Genomic DNA, 19,159 nt, shown 5'->3' with positions numbered 1-19,159 from the left:
TATGCAAGGTATCAACATGTATCAGTTGGACATGGGAGGCTGAAATTATCCATTTTACTAGGTTAACCATCTAAATCAGTCTATTTGCTTTCAGCAAATTGGCTATATTGAAGAGCCAAGTCCCATGTCTGTTCCTGGTCAATAGAGTTGGTTTGTGCACATTTTTCTCACTGGCATGTTGCAAACATTGTGCAGAATGCAAAGACATTCAAAAGCAGAGGAGGTTAGGTGTAATCAAGTTGCAGAGTTCTCACTGATATTGTGCTTTCTCTTATCAAGAAATCTCATTTTGGATATGGAGGTTTGCAGGAAATTGCTGGCAAAAAGTTCGAAGATTGTAGTCCTTTTGTATGACACTTTTACACTGTCCATCCTAAATTGTATCCTTATTTTTAGAGCACAGTGCAGGGCAAACATTCAAGGAAAGGAAATGAAAATTTACAAAATAATGATTTAGTTCAAGATTCTGTGGGACTTTCCTGCTCCAGCCACCCCCAGTTTGCTCTTGCCCTATTTTCATTTTTCAGACAGTATCTTCATTCCCATCCTAAACTTCATTGGATTTGATACTTTGAGATTTTTATCATAGTTTTAGGGGCTTGTAATATACAAACACACGGTGAACAGGGCTTGAATGTTTTGCTTCCTTAAAAGCAAAAGTACTTAGATAAGAAAATAAATTTAATGTTGATGTTCTATGACAGTGGGCCTCTTGCACTCTTGTTGTAGGCAGGGAAACCTTAGGCTTACTTGTGGAAAACCCTAGCTGAAAATCCCTGGCTAAAAAACCAAAGATGAGTCACTAATTTTCAAAAAGTTACTAAGATAAACATGTGTTCAGATTCATGTAGCCACATTTCCATTTGTAGCAATAAAAATATCCCACTAAACTAATTTTTTATATAGTAATATGCCAGGAATTTTAATAATCTCTTTGTGCAATTTTCAGCTCATAGGTTTGTGCAGAGATTTAATAAATTTTTAAAAGGTCAAGAAGCAATATTCCTTCTTGGAAGAAAGTAGGATTTTAGAGCATGCAGTAAATACAAATTACAAAGTAGCTAGCTTTTTCATTATTTTATATTGCAAAAAGCCCTAATGGGAATCAACCAGTTGTTGACATATATAGTCCTAGCTGACCCAAATAAATCAGTAAGAATAATCCCAATAGCCTTTAGATCTCCCAAAAGTTTGCTCAGAGAAAACTTTTCCAAGACAGATGCAAAGTATCAGAAGTTTATAAAGTGTCAAGTCAATTAGGAACCTTTTCTGCTGGGTAACAGTAGTTGTATGTATGTTTACTGTTTTATTTTAAATGTGTGGCTAAAAGGCTGTGTAGTCTCTCAAACAATAAGCAGGTTTTGTTGTGCACAGTTGTTAGAATAGATTTTCAAATTGTGAAAAATACAGTCTCAAAACCATTTTAGAAAAGCTGAAAACGTTTTTATCAGGAAAACGTAATCCTCTTTATCAGAATTACCAGTTCACTCCTTGTGTATATTTGGAATGTAATCGGGTCTTTATATGGGAAACAATGCTTTAATTCATTCCTTTATTCACACAGACAAGCTTTCTTCATTTTTAGTGAGACGTAGTAGCCATACTTGGTGTTAGCCACTAACGCACATTATATGTTGAGATGCAATGCGACTAAAACTTGTGTTCTGGTTACAGAAACTAATCTCTGAAGTGAAAATGCAAGTGGATAACCAGATCCAAGGTCTTCATTTCAATATCACTGCAATCTGTCCTGATGGAAGTAAAAAAACTGGCATGGAAGGATGTAAAAATGTGGGATATAATGAAGAAGTATGTTGATAGTTCTCATTCTTCAAGGAACTGGAATACTTATTTTTCTTTTTGGTTGGGTTTCAATGATGTGAAATCTTCTAGGGATTTACGTTAACTGAAAATTGATTTTATGTGATTAATGGTCACAGACTCTCTATTATTCTCTGGTTTTATTTTGCCTGAATCTTATTTTAACTCTCACTAATCTCATGGAACTAAGGCTCAAAGCTTTTCCTGAAAGCTAACGTCCATTTGCCTCTCCTCCTTTGTCCTCCACTGGACACAATGGCCATGTTCATTGTGATGAAATCTGTATGAAAAGAGGTTGAAAGGTGATCACCCAGTGGAAAAGAATCACTGGAATAAGTGTTCCTTGGGTCTATACTAGATGCCATCTTTCCTTCTCCTTGCTCTAGTAGTCTTCATGCACAATCAGGGTTGTGGATAATTAGTTTATTTTATAAAACAAATTAATAAAATTATTTATCCCCATTTGAATCGGTGCCACCTACTGAATGAAACGGATTGTAAAACTGGAGCATCATGCACAATGAAAATGCAGGGGAAGGCGTCTGGCTAATATAAAGAACAGGGTTTTCTTCCCAGAACAACTTCTCTGTGCCTTGATATATTTATTTAATCGCTTGGACTAGTAGAGTAATTCATTTAGCTTGCCAGGAAGAGGTCTGTGTTTCTGGAGAGCAGGGTCAAGGAGTTCTTTCCTTCTTGACATGTACATACATCACAGCTGGTGTGATCTTACTTGTGTGTGTGTGTAGAAATAGCAAAACAAATCAGTAGATTAAATATGTGAATTTTAAATACATTCATTTAGATGTATTTTATGCTCTTCTGAATTTTGTCTGCATGACTTGCTGCTGATTAGTTTCTACGGTTTAAGGGAGACTTGCTGTGTTTTTCTTCTTAACTCATCTTTTCTCCAGTGTGTTCCCTGTGCATGTCATAAGAAATAGGGCTGGAATTTGTTCTGTTTAATGAAAAGAAAAATATTTATATCTGTTTCTTTTTAATAAAAACCCAAGCCAGTTGATTGTAAAAGATTGCATGTGGTCCTAAACCTCTACTGCTGTTGAAAATGAGCCATCCTCAAGAGATTAATTTATTTTAACCATAAATCCTCCTTTCAGCATTTGTTTACAGGCAAAATGCTTTTCCTTAATTCTCACATTCCTTTCATTGTCTAATGCTTCTTCCTTCCTTTTCTTACCAAAACACAAAGGGTATTATATTCTGGAAGAATCCTACAACCTCTTCAGAGTGCAAAACTAACTTTGGCTGTTAGCAAGTGTCAGTGTTCACGGTGTTGTAATTATTTAGGCGCAATACGTTTAATCTTTCTGCTGCTGTGTTCAGACCCATCAAATGTCATGACTCATATGCAAGACATGATTTTCCCTTCCCTCCCATATCCCTGCCATTTCTCCAGTACTGTGTTGTACATAGTGTTTTCTAGCAGGACTCTGTTGAGTAAAAGCACAGTCTCTAGCTGCAGCCTGTCCTCCCTGCATGATACGCACCTGCCGTATGAATTAATTACTGCATAGCCACACTTTTACCCCGTAACTGAAGGGAAGAAGTCTCATACATGGAGAGTGTAGGCAACTGAAGGGTTATGTGGGCAGTGGCGCATTTGAGAAACAAGAAGAAGAAAAGCAAAGGGCAAGACAAAGCCTGTGCGCGCTCTCGATATGACATTAAGCGCATGCTTCTGACCAACATTCTTCTCCTGTTGTCCGTGTAGGCAGCTACAGCCCCGCTTGCCACAAAGCCACCATTGTCCCCAAGGGCTCGGCTGTTCTTGTGTGGGGGCGCAATGGGAGGGGGAGACAGTGATGAGAAATGAATGGCCTTAGTCTTTGCGGGTAGTTTCAACCTCATTTGTAATCAGTTTCTTAGGTTTTCTCGTTTTTTTATTTGGAAATCTTTGTTCTTTGGTGGTAAAGAGTAAAGGTATTTGCTTCTCTTGGGCTCTTTGCTCACCTTTTCCTTTTGGTTATATTTCTCTGTGAGGAGGTGAGGAAGAGTTGTTTTCTGTCAGCAGGCTAAATAGAGAATACTCTGTCAGAAGCCTACCAGTCAAAAAAACCCCAAAAACCAATAATGAAATACAAGACTGCTATCCAGTGAAAGTTTCACAGATGTTGGGGCTATCAAAGAGTTTTGGTAATGATCCATGCAAACTCTATGGCAGTCACCTAATCACCAAAATGATCCAGGGTCCTGTGCCAGGACTCTGGAAAGCCACGGGGGCTACTGCTGCAGTGGGCACTACTGTGGTGAGGACCTGGGGTGTGGTGGTGATGGCCATGACACGGCCAGGAGCTAGGCACTGGGTCCACTCTGAAGCAGCACTTGGTCTGCCCAGGACCATGGCAACAGCAGCAAGGCTCTCTTGCTCCATCCCCATTGTAGGAATTGGGAAAAATAAGCTGCTACCAAGGTGTGAGCCATTTCTGTATTTTAGTAGAAGTAGACAGGGCCATCCAAAAAACCTGTGTGGTTGCTCTTTGCACAGACCGTTTCTGCAGCAAGAACATTCTTTATAAGTTCTTTTTATGAAGAGTATCTCTGTTTCTGTTTGAGTATTGCTCAATCTAGTCCCAATTCTCATCTGAGTATTTATATAATACAACAGAATGTATATATTAAATAACAGAAGGATGATGATGGTAATTCTATTACTATTTAACTTGTATTAAACTTGTATTTTGCAACTGTGCTTTCTTAACATGAAAAGTAGACTGCTGTCAATCTTCTATTGTTAGGACTTTAAGTGTATTTGTGATGCCTATCATTATTAATATATCATATTTGACAAATGGCCACTGTTTCTTTTCTTATTGTCAGCTAGTGCACATTCATATACAGTGTAAGAATCTGCTTTATTTATGTGTTAAAAATTTTAAGCAATTTATAGGACATAATAGTGATGTAAAATCTGTCTTTATTTCTTCTTAGGTACTTTTCAATGTATCAGTTACAATGAAGGGATGTGATACAACTGGAGGAAGAAAATATGCAATACTTAAGCCTATTGGTTTCAATGAAACCGTCATTGTTAACGTGCAGAAAAGCTGTGCCTGTCAGTATGGAGACAGTGCAAGGCACAAAAGAGTATGGGCTGATGAAACTTTTTCTGATGGCAAACAGTCCCATTGCAGTGACAATAACTGTAGCTCTAACAGAGATACGTTTCCTTCTGAGAGGTGCAGACGACACCGGGACCAGCCCATCTGCAGTGGTCAAGGAAATTGCATAGATGGAAAATGTTTCTGCTACAAAAACAAGCTAGGCACGGTGTATGGGAAGTACTGTGAAATGGATGATTTTTCCTGCCCGTATCACCAGGGCAACTTATGTTCTGGTAAGCTGCAGAGTTTATGTCTGTATTTTGGTTTTCGGTTTTTGTTTTGTTTTCTGAAGCTGATGTAAATGGTGCAGCTGAAAACAATGCTATAAGGCTGTCAAGTACAAGAATTGCACATGCAGAATTAGTCTGTGAAATGTCCTGAACAGCCTGGTAGGAATTCATGCTCCTAGCCTTTCTTCAACACAAAGGTATACACTGTCTTCTGAACTTCATCAGTGCCTTTTAGGGCATTTATTGGGTTTTTCTAAGTTTAGCTATTTTAAGATTTCAATCTCAAACTTCTTCAGAAGTAATGATACTAATATCTCAGATAAAACAGTAACATTATTCCAGAAAGTAAGTTGACACATTTCAGTCTAATGGGATTATGAAATACTAAGAGAACAGGAGGAATTACAACTTCCAGATGAGGTTCTGATTTTCTAACACCCTAAATCAGCCTTGTGAGAGATACAGTGACATTGATTTCAAATAGTGATATATGTACTAATGCTGTTTGGAACACCTGCTTCAAAAAGAGAGTGTAATTGAAACATAAACAGGGAGAGTTGTTAGAAATGCTTACTCTTTTTGTGGCCTACTTTATGTTTTTTAAAGAAAGCATGCAAATGAAAATTGCTTATGAACAAAATACAAAACATGTACTTTTAACTTAGTGTTATTAAGGAAAAATGGGACTGAATCAGTATTATTACTGTATCTCTACCAGAATTTTTCTTTTCCCCTCAGAAGTGATTAAATATTTTAAAATCCATACTGCCATCCTGCATCCGTTCATTGCACTGTATACTGACCAATGAGTGAATTGAGGGACTGATTTTTTTGACCACAGTTGGATAAATTGAGAATAATACTATGGACTTAGTAAAGTTATTTTGGTTTTGCTCTGCTGGTGACTGTGAACTTTACCTAAAATGAAGATAAATAATGTTACCTAATCCTTTAAATACATTCCAACACAAAGAATTATGGTTCATCTTCTCACTCTTCTTCCCAACCCACTCTGCAAATTTACTACTTCTTAACCATAAGCAGACCTTTCAAACTTAAAAGCTCCTAAAGCCTGAGATGTGGTGCCCTTGTCGGCAGCCGAGACAGGTCTTTGTCTAAGAGGTGTTAGAGACTGTCGCCTGTGACGGAGTCCTGCCTTAGGGTACCATAAGGAGAACCTGCCACCCAGGGCCATGGCTGAACAGTGTGCCTCTTCGTGGGATGTTTTCCAGTGCAGAGCCTTGCTCTGATATGTCCTATGATCTCCTTCCCTCCTCCATCTTGCCCAGCCCGGGCAAAAAATGGGGCAGCCTATACCTTGGCATCACTCCCATTTAGGGGATCCCATCTGTCACATGGGACTGTCTCCCTGCAGCTGCTCTGTGGGTCCATGGAGCACAAGAAGGGCCACTGCAGTTTGTGTGAAACTTAGGCACTGCCAAGGCAGAGTTGAGGATACCTCATGAGATTTGCTAGACCTGCCTGTGCTTTACGCGCTTTCTATTTCTGTATTGCCTAAAGGTGCTCTCACATGCTGTAAAAATAAAAAACTTTATCAGCATACCAGTTGTACACCTGCTACATGTGCTACAACATGGAAAACATACAGATTTTGCCCTAAAGCTCCCACTGCTTTGCCTGGCGAATTGTAAAGGCCACCAGAGCCTTTGAATCCTTGAGGCTGTGCGTTTTAAGTTCTTACTGAACAACCTACAGCTCATACACACAGCATACCCACCTGTCCAGCTCACTTATCTGTCCTTTACAAAGACAGAAAAGTAATGCTGTCATGTGTGCTTCTGAAAGGAAAAAGAAAAAAACAACCCAGCATGTGCACATGAACTTGATACTCCTTTCTCCACTGAATCTTGCTGTTTATTTGGATTGAATGCTTTCTTGCTAAAGAGAAGTTCATTTAGTTTGCCAGAAGACTGTTTTCTCGATTGTTGTGTAATTTTTAATCCCCACTGCTTTGATCAAAGGCAACAGGGAAAAATTCTAGTAAAAGGTTTTAGGATGACATCAAGATAGAAGCTTTTGATCAACTTAACAACAAACAGCAGCCATAAATATGCACCATGCTGGTAATTGCAGCCCAAATTGTTAACTTAAAAACTAATTAGCAAGCCAAGGTCTAAATTAGCTCTGTTTAATGTAAAGCACCATCAATACAAAACCTATGCATATAAAAATTGACTTTCTATGTTTTCATAAAAGCATATGACTCAAGGCTATCTGATGTTGTAGGTAATGGTGAATGTGAAGCTGGTAAATGCAAATGCTTTGCTGGCTGGGAAGGTGACCGTTGCCAGTGCTCATTACAATCAGCAAAGCACTGCCTGAATTCAAAGGGCCAGATTTGCAGTGGAAGAGGAAAATGTGTATGTGGAAAGTGTGAGTGCACAGATCCAAGAAGCTTTGGCCGTTTGTGTGAATACTGCCCTACCTGTAACAAAGCCTGTGAAGAAAACTGGTATGTTTCTTGTGCTAGACTCGACTTTTTAACTCTGTACTGTTGAAACCAGGAGAAATATTTCTGCTTGGCTAGATGTGTGCTATATTTCTTAAATATTTAGACTGTAGGATATTGAAACAGTTATACTTGAGACTTTTCTCTATGTAGCTGAGGGGTTCACACTGGCAACTAAGAGAATTGCATGTCTGTGTCTGTGTCCAACTTCCAGCTTTCTGAAGTCAAAGAAGGTGTGCCCTATGAGTATGGGGTTTTTTTCATGTATTTATTAAAAGATTGTTCTTCATACGAAATCTTCTGGGTAGGAAATAAAGCCCACAATTTTGGAGTTTTAAAAATAAACGGTAGATCCTACTCTTGAATGCCACCAAGTCCAATAATATTCTTCAAATTTGTTTTTGTGCACTCCATGTGTTTCTCAGCTGAAAGGAGGTGTGGAACAAGAGCGGTACCTGCACATTATCACTGCCGTTGATCAGCAGAGCAGAGCCAGTCTTACCCAGAGAACAACATTCTCCATTACTCAGTTTTAAACCACTTAGTCTTTGCCGTATTAGTTTTAAAGCATGTCATTTTTCCTTGCCCATGTAAAGGAAGTAAGAGTGTGCAGGTTGAAATGAGTAGACCAAGGAGGAGAGAAGCTAGACTAAGCTCTCAGTATCACACTGAGTGGTGCTGCCTTAGAGACAATGAAGCCCTGTCCTTGGGCATGGCTCTTCTATGCCCTCCTGTCAGCCCGTGTAATGTTCTGCGTCCCACTGTGGCCGAGAGGGTGAGAGATCAGCCTTTCATTGGAAAGGGAATTGTGATCAAAAAAGAACTGTTGTTCATTTGTATTCACTTGAACTATAGCTCTTCTGGTGAATATGGTGGAGAACCAAGCTGGGCCACTTCTGAAAAGGTGACTGCTAAGACTTCACTAGATAAAACGCAGCTAGCCTTGCTGACTTACACTTGTTCAAAGACGCTGTGAAATGCGTGTCTTTAGTAGATTCAGAAGATGGCATAGCTTCATTAAAAATTCTGTCAGGGCTTTTTCAGGATCACTTGTGATGTCCATCTTCTGCAAGGCTCTACAGTGAAGATGGTAAGACTGACAGCGCTGCCTCCCAGTGTGCTGCTGACCTGCTGAACTGCCCAGCAGTGGGAACTTGTGTGGCTTTCTCTTAACACAGCATCCAAAACATTGTTAACAAATTATTAGCAAAGCTGTGTTTCCTACACCTATGTCTACCCTTCAGTTCCAGCATGCATCCCAATGAGACTGATAGATAAGGAAAGGATAGAACTGAACTGGAGACTGATAGCTGAAGAAAGGGTGCTGGGCCCTTAGCTACACCCCCTGAAAAACTCACATCACAAAATGCAGAGCAGGGGCCAGATGAAGGTGGCTCAAAGCCAAAGACATGTTTTACTTTATGACTTCTGACTAGTTGGTTCTGAAAAGCATCACAGGAATAAAATGCTGAGAGAGGCATCACATTTCAGGAAAAAAAAATAAATGTCGCAATGTTTTTAGTAACAACAGGAAAGCATTGTGTGCAAGCAGTATGTCAGCCTGTTGATACAATCTCTTTAAGGGGAGTGCAGAGAAAGACATAGGTTTTTAATTACATTTTTATTTTACAGGAATTGTGTTCAGTGCCATCATTCTAACAATGCCTCTCAAGCAAAACTTGACCAGTGCACAACCTCATGCTCTTACCTGCTGCATTATATTGACCAAACTTCAGGTATGTGACATTTTCTAAGTAGTTTTAATAAGAGGTGAAAATCTGTTGGATTTAATAATTGAATTCACCACTATTACAATGTCTTTCAAAAGTGTGTCATATTACAATAACAACGAAAGCAGGAAGAAGAAAAAAATCACTCATAGCTTCAGGGAAAGTAAAAGATAAATAATAACAGGAAATGTGATTGGCAAGCATTGCTAAATCAGATTTCCCAGCTCCTTGAGAAGTCACATCTAATAATAATGGATCCTGCTGAGCAATGCTTAAAGAAATATTTATAAAAATCTGTTATGGCATCTGTATGCTTTATTACTTTGGCTATGCTTACATTATTTAACATTACCAGAAATGAGGAAGAATGAAGTAGAATGCTTACCTCACGTTCAGTAATGTAACTCCTTTCAAGTATAAAAAACTGCACAGTTATGAGGGCTGTGGAAGAATAAAACTTTTTTAATAAAATCTCATAAAGCTTAATCAGTCCACGCTGCAACAAAAATGCAGGTAAATGGTTACCTTTTGTCACTTCACATTTTTGTACATCTTCCTATCTTATAGTTGTTCATAAATGAGAAAAGTAACTGTGAATACTTTTCTCATAACTTTAGTATTAATTAAAAGAAAGCTTGCTGTGTGAGAGAGGTCTACCAGGGAGGAGAGCACTAGACAAAGATTCAAGAAACCACATTTTCTTTTATATTTTACCAATGATCTGCACTGTAATCTTGTGAAGATTAAACTGTCTTGACCCCATACGTCTCTAACTATTCATCCTCTATATTTCAGCTATAAACTCACCCTCCAGCTTACAGAGAATATACAGTGGCCAGCACAATGAAGGTTGAGTCTTAGTTCTGTAGATTGAAGGAATAATATTTTCACCATTTTTCTACAGTGGATCTTAATCGGAATTGCCTTTTGTGATATGCCCCACTTTAAAAGCTGGCATATGGCACCTTTTCCTTTAAAGTTCCCTTAAGTTATTTTCACTTAACTCTTATGAGACTCATGTTACATTTATGTGACACTACTGTGCAGTGGTAGATATATAACTGTGTTTGAGGGATGTGCCTATTCCATACATTAGGCTTTACACTTGTGTTTTCCTTTCATTGCAGAATGTTTCTCTGGACGAAGCTACTTTAGAGTCTTTTCCATAATCTTTATAGTTACCTTTCTGATCGGGTTGCTTGTTGTCCTTATCATCAGGCAGATAATTCTGCAGGGGAGTAGCAATAAAGTTAAATCTTCAGCTGATTACAGAGTATCTGCAACAAAGAAGGTAATTGACTTCAGAGCCATCATATTCAGTAATCTTTTTCTTGCATATAAAAGTTAGCTAATTGTTGATAAAAATTGTATCTTCTCCTTCAAGGATAAGATGTTTTTGCCTACTGTTTGTACAAGAACAGTAACATACAGACGTGACAAACCAGAGGAAATAAATATCGACATCAGCAAGTTACGATTAAACGAAACTTTCAAGTGTGAATTCTGAAGACAGTGTGTTTTCTGCAAATGTCTATTTCCATCACGTTCAACTTTTTTAAAGTTATGTTTTGTACTCTGTCGGAGTCTTGACTGTTGCCGTATGGTTTTGTGTCGTGCATTTTGTTGAATACTGTAACAGAGTGACATGTAAGCATATTCACATACTGTGACTATGTTTGAAAATATAGCTGCTGTATTTTTTTTTTTTTTTTGAAAGAGAAATGTGCGTTACTACTGTTCAGGAACATTAGTGTTGATGTAGCACTTTAGCGTATTCTAATTTATTTAGTTATGGCCTAGAATGTAGATATGAACCGATCTGACAAAGCACTGATCTCACTCTACATGTAGCTAGTACTGATGTGCTCTGTGGGAATGGACAAAAGCTGTGACTGAAATATTAACATTGCTGTATATTATAGCAAGAGATGAAACTATTCAGACGCTCTTAAATAGAGTAAGTGGTACTTTTTTAGTTCTCTCAATTGACAAATTTGTCTGCTTTAGCCTCTTAGCTTTTCCTCATTACTTAAAAAAAATGACTGGATTAAATGAGTGCTTAGTTACTGCTGTGAGTGTATAGTTGTGTGTGTATACACACACACATGCATGCACACACACACAGGTAAATTATATGTATAGTTTTTTATATGTATGATGTCACTTAAAGATAATTTATATCTGATAAAGAGTAATTTTTAGCTTTTTTTACTTGTTTCAACATAAAAACTTTTATACAAATTTTAAGGTATTTGGAAACTGAGTGGCTACAGAAAACAAGAGAGTTCCTCTGTCCAACAGCATAGTCTGCATGATGATCACTGCTGGCTGACTTCACCTTTGGAGTCAGCAGCATCAACTCCATTGCAAGTAGATGAATTACACCAGAGCTATGTTTGGTTTGCTAGCTACATGTCAGTGTTTTGCCAAATAAGGGCTTTGTTCTTTTTGTATGATGTCAGACATAAGTCTGATTTTACACACGTGCTCTTTTTTCTATGTAAATTAGTTGACGGGATTAGATTCTGTGAATTCATACGTAACCACTTCCAATTTTTGTGACCATGCATTGAGAACTGTGTCCAGTGTGATGTGAAAAAGAACCTGCAGTTTGAAAGAAGGTGAGGAAAACAGGAATCTTTTTCTCAAGAGAACACATTAATTGACTTCATAAATGTGGGATCAAATTCTGCCTTCAGAAATGGGCAAAATGCTTCTAAACACAGTGGGACCAATATAAGTTTATCTGAGTGTAGAATTTGAGCTACAAGGTCAAGCACAAGCATTTTCTTACCCTTGAAACCAGCTATTGTGGTAGAAGACATGTTATTGTTATATGCTAGTTGGAAGAGTCAGCTAACAGTCTGATTTACTAACTTTATGCTGCCAAAACCTTATGAAAATCTGATCAACCTGTAATGCACTAAAATCTTGCTGACAAAAAGAAAAATCATCTCAGAAGACTGTATGCAGTGTATCATTTTAGGAACGTTAATTACTGATACTAAATATTGGTCTGTACTAGTCATAGATAAGAGTTACAGAAACAAAGCAGGACCTCTTTATATGCAGTTTTTAGAAATTATTATATATTCATATTTCCTATTCTGTATTTCTTCCGTAAATTCCCACTGAAATCTGAGAAGTATACATGTGAAAGGAAGGCAGGATGCAGAACAAAATAATGTGTTATGTGAGTGTTCACAGTTTCTTGGGTCATGGATCAAGTGAGACTGAGAAAAATAATATAGAGACAATGCGCCTTCCATTAAATTGTCAAAAAAGCTTTAGATTTTAGGGACTGTTTTAAAAAACAATGTAAACGGGACTATTAAATGTTTCTAAATCAGTCTTAAAAGTAGTCCCTGAGCTTTCTGCTATACAGGTAGAAGTGTCTCATCTAAAGAAAAAGGGGTTTCCTTACACTGACCCTGATTTTAGTGATAGCTTAATTGAAATATCTTAATTACAGATTAATTCTGTAATCTATCAAGTATCCCTTAAACTTCCAGTTTCTTTTAAAACATATAGATCCGTTTTCCTCCTGTGTGAATTGACAGATTCTAAACAATTGGTTTCAGTGGGATAAAGAGAAAAGATTGGTAAAGATTTACCTGCTATCACCCTTGTCACAATTCATACATATTTTTAAGTGAGTAGGAAACAAAGTCTCTGGTTATCTGTTTCACTTAACAAAACAACAAAAAAAAATAAAAGCTCAGCAGAGAATATCTGAGTATATAACAAAATATGTGATTATGTTCTTTGAACAGTGTGGTAATTTTTTTTTAACAAAAAGATTCCTCAGAATGTATTTCCTGTAATCACCTTTAAAGCATTTGCTGAAGTGATAGCTAATATTTTTTCTTTAGAAATTACTTTTCACTGTTAGAGGGAGTTAAATTATGTGGGTAGGGGACAATGGAGCAGGATTCTTTGCAGAAGAAAGATTTGAGCTGTAACACCCATCTTCCAGACACATCACACTGCTACTACTTTTCTTCTCTAGCACTTAGTTGGCATTGCAGTGCTGCCTGTGAAGGGGCACGGCCAGTATTTCCTTATCAGACACCTGCCTGAATGTTTAAAATGCTCTGGTCAAATAGAGCAGGCTCACAGGACAAATTGCACTGTGAGCTGCTTGCTGTCCTGAGGTTAAAAAAAAGTATATTTAAAAAAAAAAGTTTTTTAAGAAAAAAAAAAAAGTAAGAAAAAAAAGCTTTTCTTGCATCTCCCTCATGGCTTTGCTGTATTGTGGAGGAGGCTAGTGAAAAAGAATAAGCTGCTGCTAATGTGACAGGTCAAGGCTTTTAGAAGGCCCATGGGGAGCTTATGCAGAGCAGGATCCTTGGGAGGAGGCTTTGTTTCTAGGGATGGAATCTATCCATGAGAAACTCTGGCTTTGCTTGGTACTTGTTTCCCTCTGCCTTTGACCATGTTTTTCAGAAGAGCTGCTGCAGGAGATGAATAGCCCAACAAAAGCCTCACTATTTAGGGAGCTGTGTTCCCTCAGCACATGACCTTAAATGAGAAAGCAGCCTGTAATTCACAAGGAATTTCCTCAGTGATTGCAGAAGGACTCTGCTTCCTATAGTGCTTAATATGGGAGATATTAAAGACAAATTAGTTCATGTTAGTTTTCAATGTATTGTGCACCAGAGATGCTTGTAAAAATAGGGGAAAAAATATCTAGCCTCAGAATAGAACATTCCAAACTTCTTAAATAAAACTTCTTATACTGCACTTCTTCAAAAAATGAAAAAAAAGTCAAATAATTTGACTGCATGCCTATACCCAAAAATATAATGGTAGATACTGTTGCATCTCATCATTGGCTTTGGGAGTTGTTTTTAGATTTGCTCCCACAAACAGAGCATGTGCATGACTTTTCACAGCACATTTGTTAATGTTAAAATCCATATGTATAACTTTGAAGTTCTAATCCCACTTTTTTTACCTTTAACTGGTTATTTGTCTAACATTTCAGCGATGACATGTTTATGCAATTAAAAAGCATGCATTTTACTCCAGATTTTTTTAAAAAACTCTAAAATGAAGAAATACTATGAATTGATTTTTTCCAAGTGTCATGAGTACCTTAATAACATTGCTACAGAAGTGTGTGGGAAAATAGCTGTTTCATCCTGAAAATGTGCACGTGGTATGCGAGGAATTTTCATTGTGACCAACTGAAATTCCCTTACGTTCACAAGGAATGTTGAAAGTGAACCTTCAAAAGGAAGGACATTTGTATAGGCATAGTTTACATTTTATCCATTATTTTCAACTGGATTTATTTTTTCCTCTCTATGGTGTCATGATAACCTGCTATGTAAAGTATTCTTCAGACTGCAGTGAAAAAAATTGTTTTCCCAGTCTGATCATATATAATACTTGTTTCCTGCTTAGTGTGCATACCTAAATGTATCTGTGTTGCAAACCGTGGGAGTGAACATGTGAAGCAGCTTCAAGCAACACTTAGTCCTAAAGTGGCCATAAGGCCTAGTGATGCCCAAGGCAGAGAGATGCAGGGGCACTGCTGCCTGAGCTGGGACTTGAAAAGGGACAGCATCCTCAGCAGGTGCAATGTGTCCTGTAATTCCTGACAGCATCCCTACAGAGATGGCGCTCTGAGACCATGCTTCTCCATTTGTCAGGGCAGGAAGCCTTTTCAGAGAAGGTGGCTTGGCAGAGGTTGTACGGTTTGTGTCCTAGGCGCCTGGCCCCAGCCCTCAGCGATACAGGCTTTTCGCATCTTTACTCATCAAAAAATGCTTGCCTGTAACCTAGCAAGGGACTGCCTGTGCTGGTACATACTGTAGACCTGGATGCTGCAGACCTCCACTAACAGCCCATTGACTTCCCACCAGCCCAGGATCTCCACCAGCCAGCCTTAAGGACTGTAAGCTGTCCATGGAAAAGGGCACTTCTCATAGAGGTATTCGTGCTGAGTCAGTGCTGAGTTTTCACTCTGCTCTGACAGTGAGTGAAGTATAGTGTGCCAGTGTTCTGGCAGTTCGTTTGCAAGAGAGGGGAAAGATTTATTTGCTAAGCAGAAATGGAGCAGTAGTTAAGAAGAACACTACTTTTTAATTATGATCTTGACAGTGCTCCAGTGCACAGACATCTCATGGATCTTACAGGGAATTGAAATTCATGGAGAGAGAAAAAAGGTTAAAATTAGCCAGCGTGAATACATTTCTATAGCCAGCCAAATCAGTGGGGTTTCACTGAGTGCAAGTCAGCTCAGAATGATTGGCCTTTTGGCGGGAAGTGGGGGTGCAGGGGGAAGAAAAATTAAAAACCTAAAATTAGTAGATTCTTAAGCTTTAGAAATGCTGCTCTGGATTGCATGTCCTCTTTGTTTCGTTTTCTGCACACACCCTTAGAAAAGAAGGTACCTACTTATTAAAAAAAAATGTCTAGCATTTGTTAAAATAATGGCTTCCACCCAAATCCTAACATTTTGTCCTGATACCTACACTGTATTTGGGCTGTTTCAGTTACAGTTTGAAGGGATGAAAGTTGAAAGATTCTTTTGGGAAGGCGTTAGTGTTGGATGAATTCACTGTGCTAATATCTTCTTCACTTTTACCTACTACTGCTTCAAAAAATAAAGCTACTTTAAAGTGACTTATTTAGCAATGGTGTGACAGCTATTAATAATACTACAGTTTTTAACTTTCTATTTAACATATACTACCTTTTGTAAAAAAAATTATATACAGATAAATAATGTTTCTCTAGATTTTATGCATAGAGAATGTTAGTAAGGGAAAAGGTTTTTAATAAATTTATAACTTCTTACTGTTCATTTTACATTTTAAATGATACTTTTAAATCACTACTTTTGTTTGTCTAAAAATATACTGAATATTTTATTATTTAAAATAGTATACTTTTATAGCTGTTAATTTCAGTTGACTACTAACTTCTATTTTGATATTTATTAATGAGTTGACACTGTAGTATATTGAGATGTTTATTTTTCTATCATCAGAGCTGTAACAACTATGACATAGCATTATTTTAATGCAACATCATTGTACTTGCTCTCTAAAAAATAAAATCAATATTTAATCCATATGGATTTTTCATATTTTTAATGTTTAATATGTCTGTGGTAAGTTAAGGAAGAGATACCTATTTTTAAAAATATAAAGCCCTTTCATTAAGGTCCACGAATGTCTGCAAAGGGAAGCATATGATTACAGTTGTTTTTAAATGGAATAATACTGTGTCAAGAGAGATAAAATACCATGTTTATCAGATGTAGGCAAACATGAATTTCAGGATGAACTTTTGGAAAGTGGGAAGGAACACAATAGGAGTTAGCAGTTTGGAGGTACAGGTGGTTTACCTTGCCCAAAGCAACTGAAACATGAATGCACCAGGAGGTGTTAGCACTTTGTAGGGGACAAGAAGATACTTCTTGTAGAAATATAATCTATAGATTGATAGGTGCTTACAATGGCCTTTCTTCTGTTTTGCTCTGTTGGGTGGTAGAGGAGCTGGTTTTCTGGGAATGGGTAAATCTTTCCACAGATGCCTCAACTATGCCACTCACTGCAGGCTCAGGTTGCTTTATGAGTACTGGTGAAAACACATCACTAGATTGGGAAGGTGACACAGGTTCTGCTCTTGAGCAGAATCAGTAATAGCATTTGCTTTGCACAATGCCACAAAATTTCTCATGAAAAGGACTTCACACGTGCTGTGTGTAAGGATACTCAAAATTTGTACTGTAAGACCATGATGCCTCAGTAAGAGACAGCTGTGGCACTCAGACATCACTGGTAAAACTAAGATGTTCATGATTCTAATATGATCCAGTTTTTGCTCTGAGGCTGAGAGAGCTAGAATCAAGTAACAACTGATACATGCTCAGTCCGTACGTCAATTAGAGTCCAGAACTTAACAATACAATAGAAAAACCTGGGAAAAGGTGTACAGCAAAACTAGAAAGAAAAACAAGTAAATATCATGAGGACAATCTGTTCATCTTTGTTGCTTCCTCTATCAAAGCAGGGAACATAATCCCAATATATGCCTGATGAGATTGAGGCTGAGAAATGTCCTTTCACGGAGGCAGGAGTCATCAGCCTTCACTGACACAGAGCAAGCACATGCAACCAGTCCTACAAGCAGAAATACACATTTTCCTTGAAGGCTCTCTATTGAGGGAACATCAATGTTGTCACCAACTCAGAGTAAACATAAACCTAGATCTGAATTTCAGACATAAAAGTTTAAGCCTATAATTTGAGCTACAGACGCAGGGCTTCATTTTGCCATTTGGTAGTAATCTTGAAACTAAGGTTAGTGTTAACACTGAAGTCTCCTATAAACAGTGATCCTGGCACCAAGCTGTCTTCCATATCCTGTATGTTGTGGAATGATGGTAAGTGACTGTATGAAGTGTCCTTCTTCCTATGTTCTGAAATCCAGCAATTAAGTCATGCCTACATGCCTTAAAATGTCCAGATAATGATGAATAGGGTTTTTGACACTAGTGGCATTGTATTTAGCCAATTTTTATTCACATCCATGAAGTTGACAGTGAGGGCACAATGGTGCCCTAGTTTGACTCTACTGTAACACAACTGCTATTTTGTTGCAGATACCATTGACAAGAAAAAGGCTTGCAGCTCAATCTCTCCAAAGAGGAAAGAAACCTAAGTTACAGCCTCTAAAGCCGGAGGAGGAAAGAAATCCTGATTTCAGCCACTTTTTTGACACCAGTCATGTAGGTGCACGCTATTACAGAATTTCTCTCCCTGCATGGTTCCCCTTGTGGTAGGTGTAGAATTTGATCCAATATACAGAGAGGATGACATTAGGGACAATTGGTTTGAGTGAAGATCTGCATATGCATGATGACAGCCAAAAGACAATGATTAGAATTAAGAATAAAAACTTTGTTAACAGACTGATTTTAACTAGTAAGCAGTTAGTCTGAAAACTGGGTGGTTTCTTCTGCTTTCAGGTCTACAACAAAGACAAGAACCTTGGAAATACATTCCTGCTACCCTGGGTTTAAAACCAAACAGTTTAAATGTATTGTATGAATTAAATAAAAAAATCTAGTTTTACAGAAACCCAAATGGTCTGAAGCTGTGTTTAGAGCACAAGTACTGTTAGGGTGGTACAGGGGCTTCTGGCTGCTCATCTTCTGCTTGCGAGTCTTGGAGTGATCCAAGTTGGTTTGGACTACAGAGTTCATGTTACCTAGACAGAGCCTGTCGGTGATTTATTAGCACTAAAGAGGCCCCAACGTTATCATCTCCTGGCCCCTCATCCTAGGGAAACTGTGGTGGGTGACAGAAAGCAGTGTCTTCCTCGTTGCAAACAATTCTATCATCTACTCAGCCCAGAGCATAATATGGCCTCTGATTATTTTCTTGGCCTTGAACCGCATGATTCATCAAGGACAGTTACTGTTTAATGAAGATGATGTGTGTCCAAGCTGATAAAACTAAATGATTAACCACAAAAGCATAATATTGCCAAGTTATGTCACATATACTTATTGAAGTCAGTGCATGTGATGCATGTATTTCAGCTTTGCAGCTTGCCAAGTCCCCTCTTTGGGGCCCTACACAACAACCTAAGCCTCTTGCTTATGCCTCAGCAATCTGGAGAGCCCAGGACCTGTTCCTGAGTAGGGTTCCTCAGCTCTCAAAACTTTACACATCCATTCTGAAAGCATCATCGAGATTCTAAAATACATGGCTGAACTGCTGAGGAGAGAGGGAACATGTCAGTGAATGGGTTTTCCACAGAATT

The 19,159-nt window shown here is 38.1% G+C and overlaps 1 protein-coding gene across 6 annotated transcripts in view; it reads left to right on the top strand.

Moving 5' to 3' along the window:
* Positions 1-18,471, top strand: part of ITGB8 (integrin subunit beta 8) — a 49,267-nt gene extending 30,796 nt beyond the window's left edge. For 2 of the 6 annotated variants that reach the window (XM_074863129.1, XM_074863096.1), the window contains 7 exons: positions 1,675-1,809; positions 4,771-5,176; positions 7,421-7,646; positions 9,276-9,379; positions 10,501-10,664; positions 17,994-18,119; positions 18,360-18,471. In XM_074863129.1, the coding sequence (XP_074719230.1) occupies positions 1,675-1,809; positions 4,771-5,176; positions 7,421-7,646; positions 9,276-9,379; positions 10,501-10,664; positions 17,994-18,119; positions 18,360-18,413 (1,215 nt within the window). In that variant the 3' untranslated portion in view covers positions 18,414-18,471. Of the gene's footprint in view, positions 1-1,674; positions 1,810-4,770; positions 5,177-7,420; positions 7,647-9,275; positions 9,380-10,500; positions 10,665-10,757; positions 16,458-17,993; positions 18,122-18,359 lie in introns of those variants that run through there. The other 4 variants (XR_012628194.1, XM_074863126.1, XM_074863118.1 and 1 more) reach the window with 4 other exon arrangements.
* Positions 18,472-19,159: the final 688 nt, after the last annotated feature.

The sequence above is a fragment of the Strix uralensis genome, chromosome 1 (assembly GCF_047716275.1).
Source record: "Strix uralensis isolate ZFMK-TIS-50842 chromosome 1, bStrUra1, whole genome shotgun sequence".
Taxonomy (NCBI): Eukaryota; Metazoa; Chordata; class Aves; order Strigiformes; family Strigidae; genus Strix; species Strix uralensis.
This window is presented reverse-complemented; position numbering and strand designations above follow the sequence as displayed.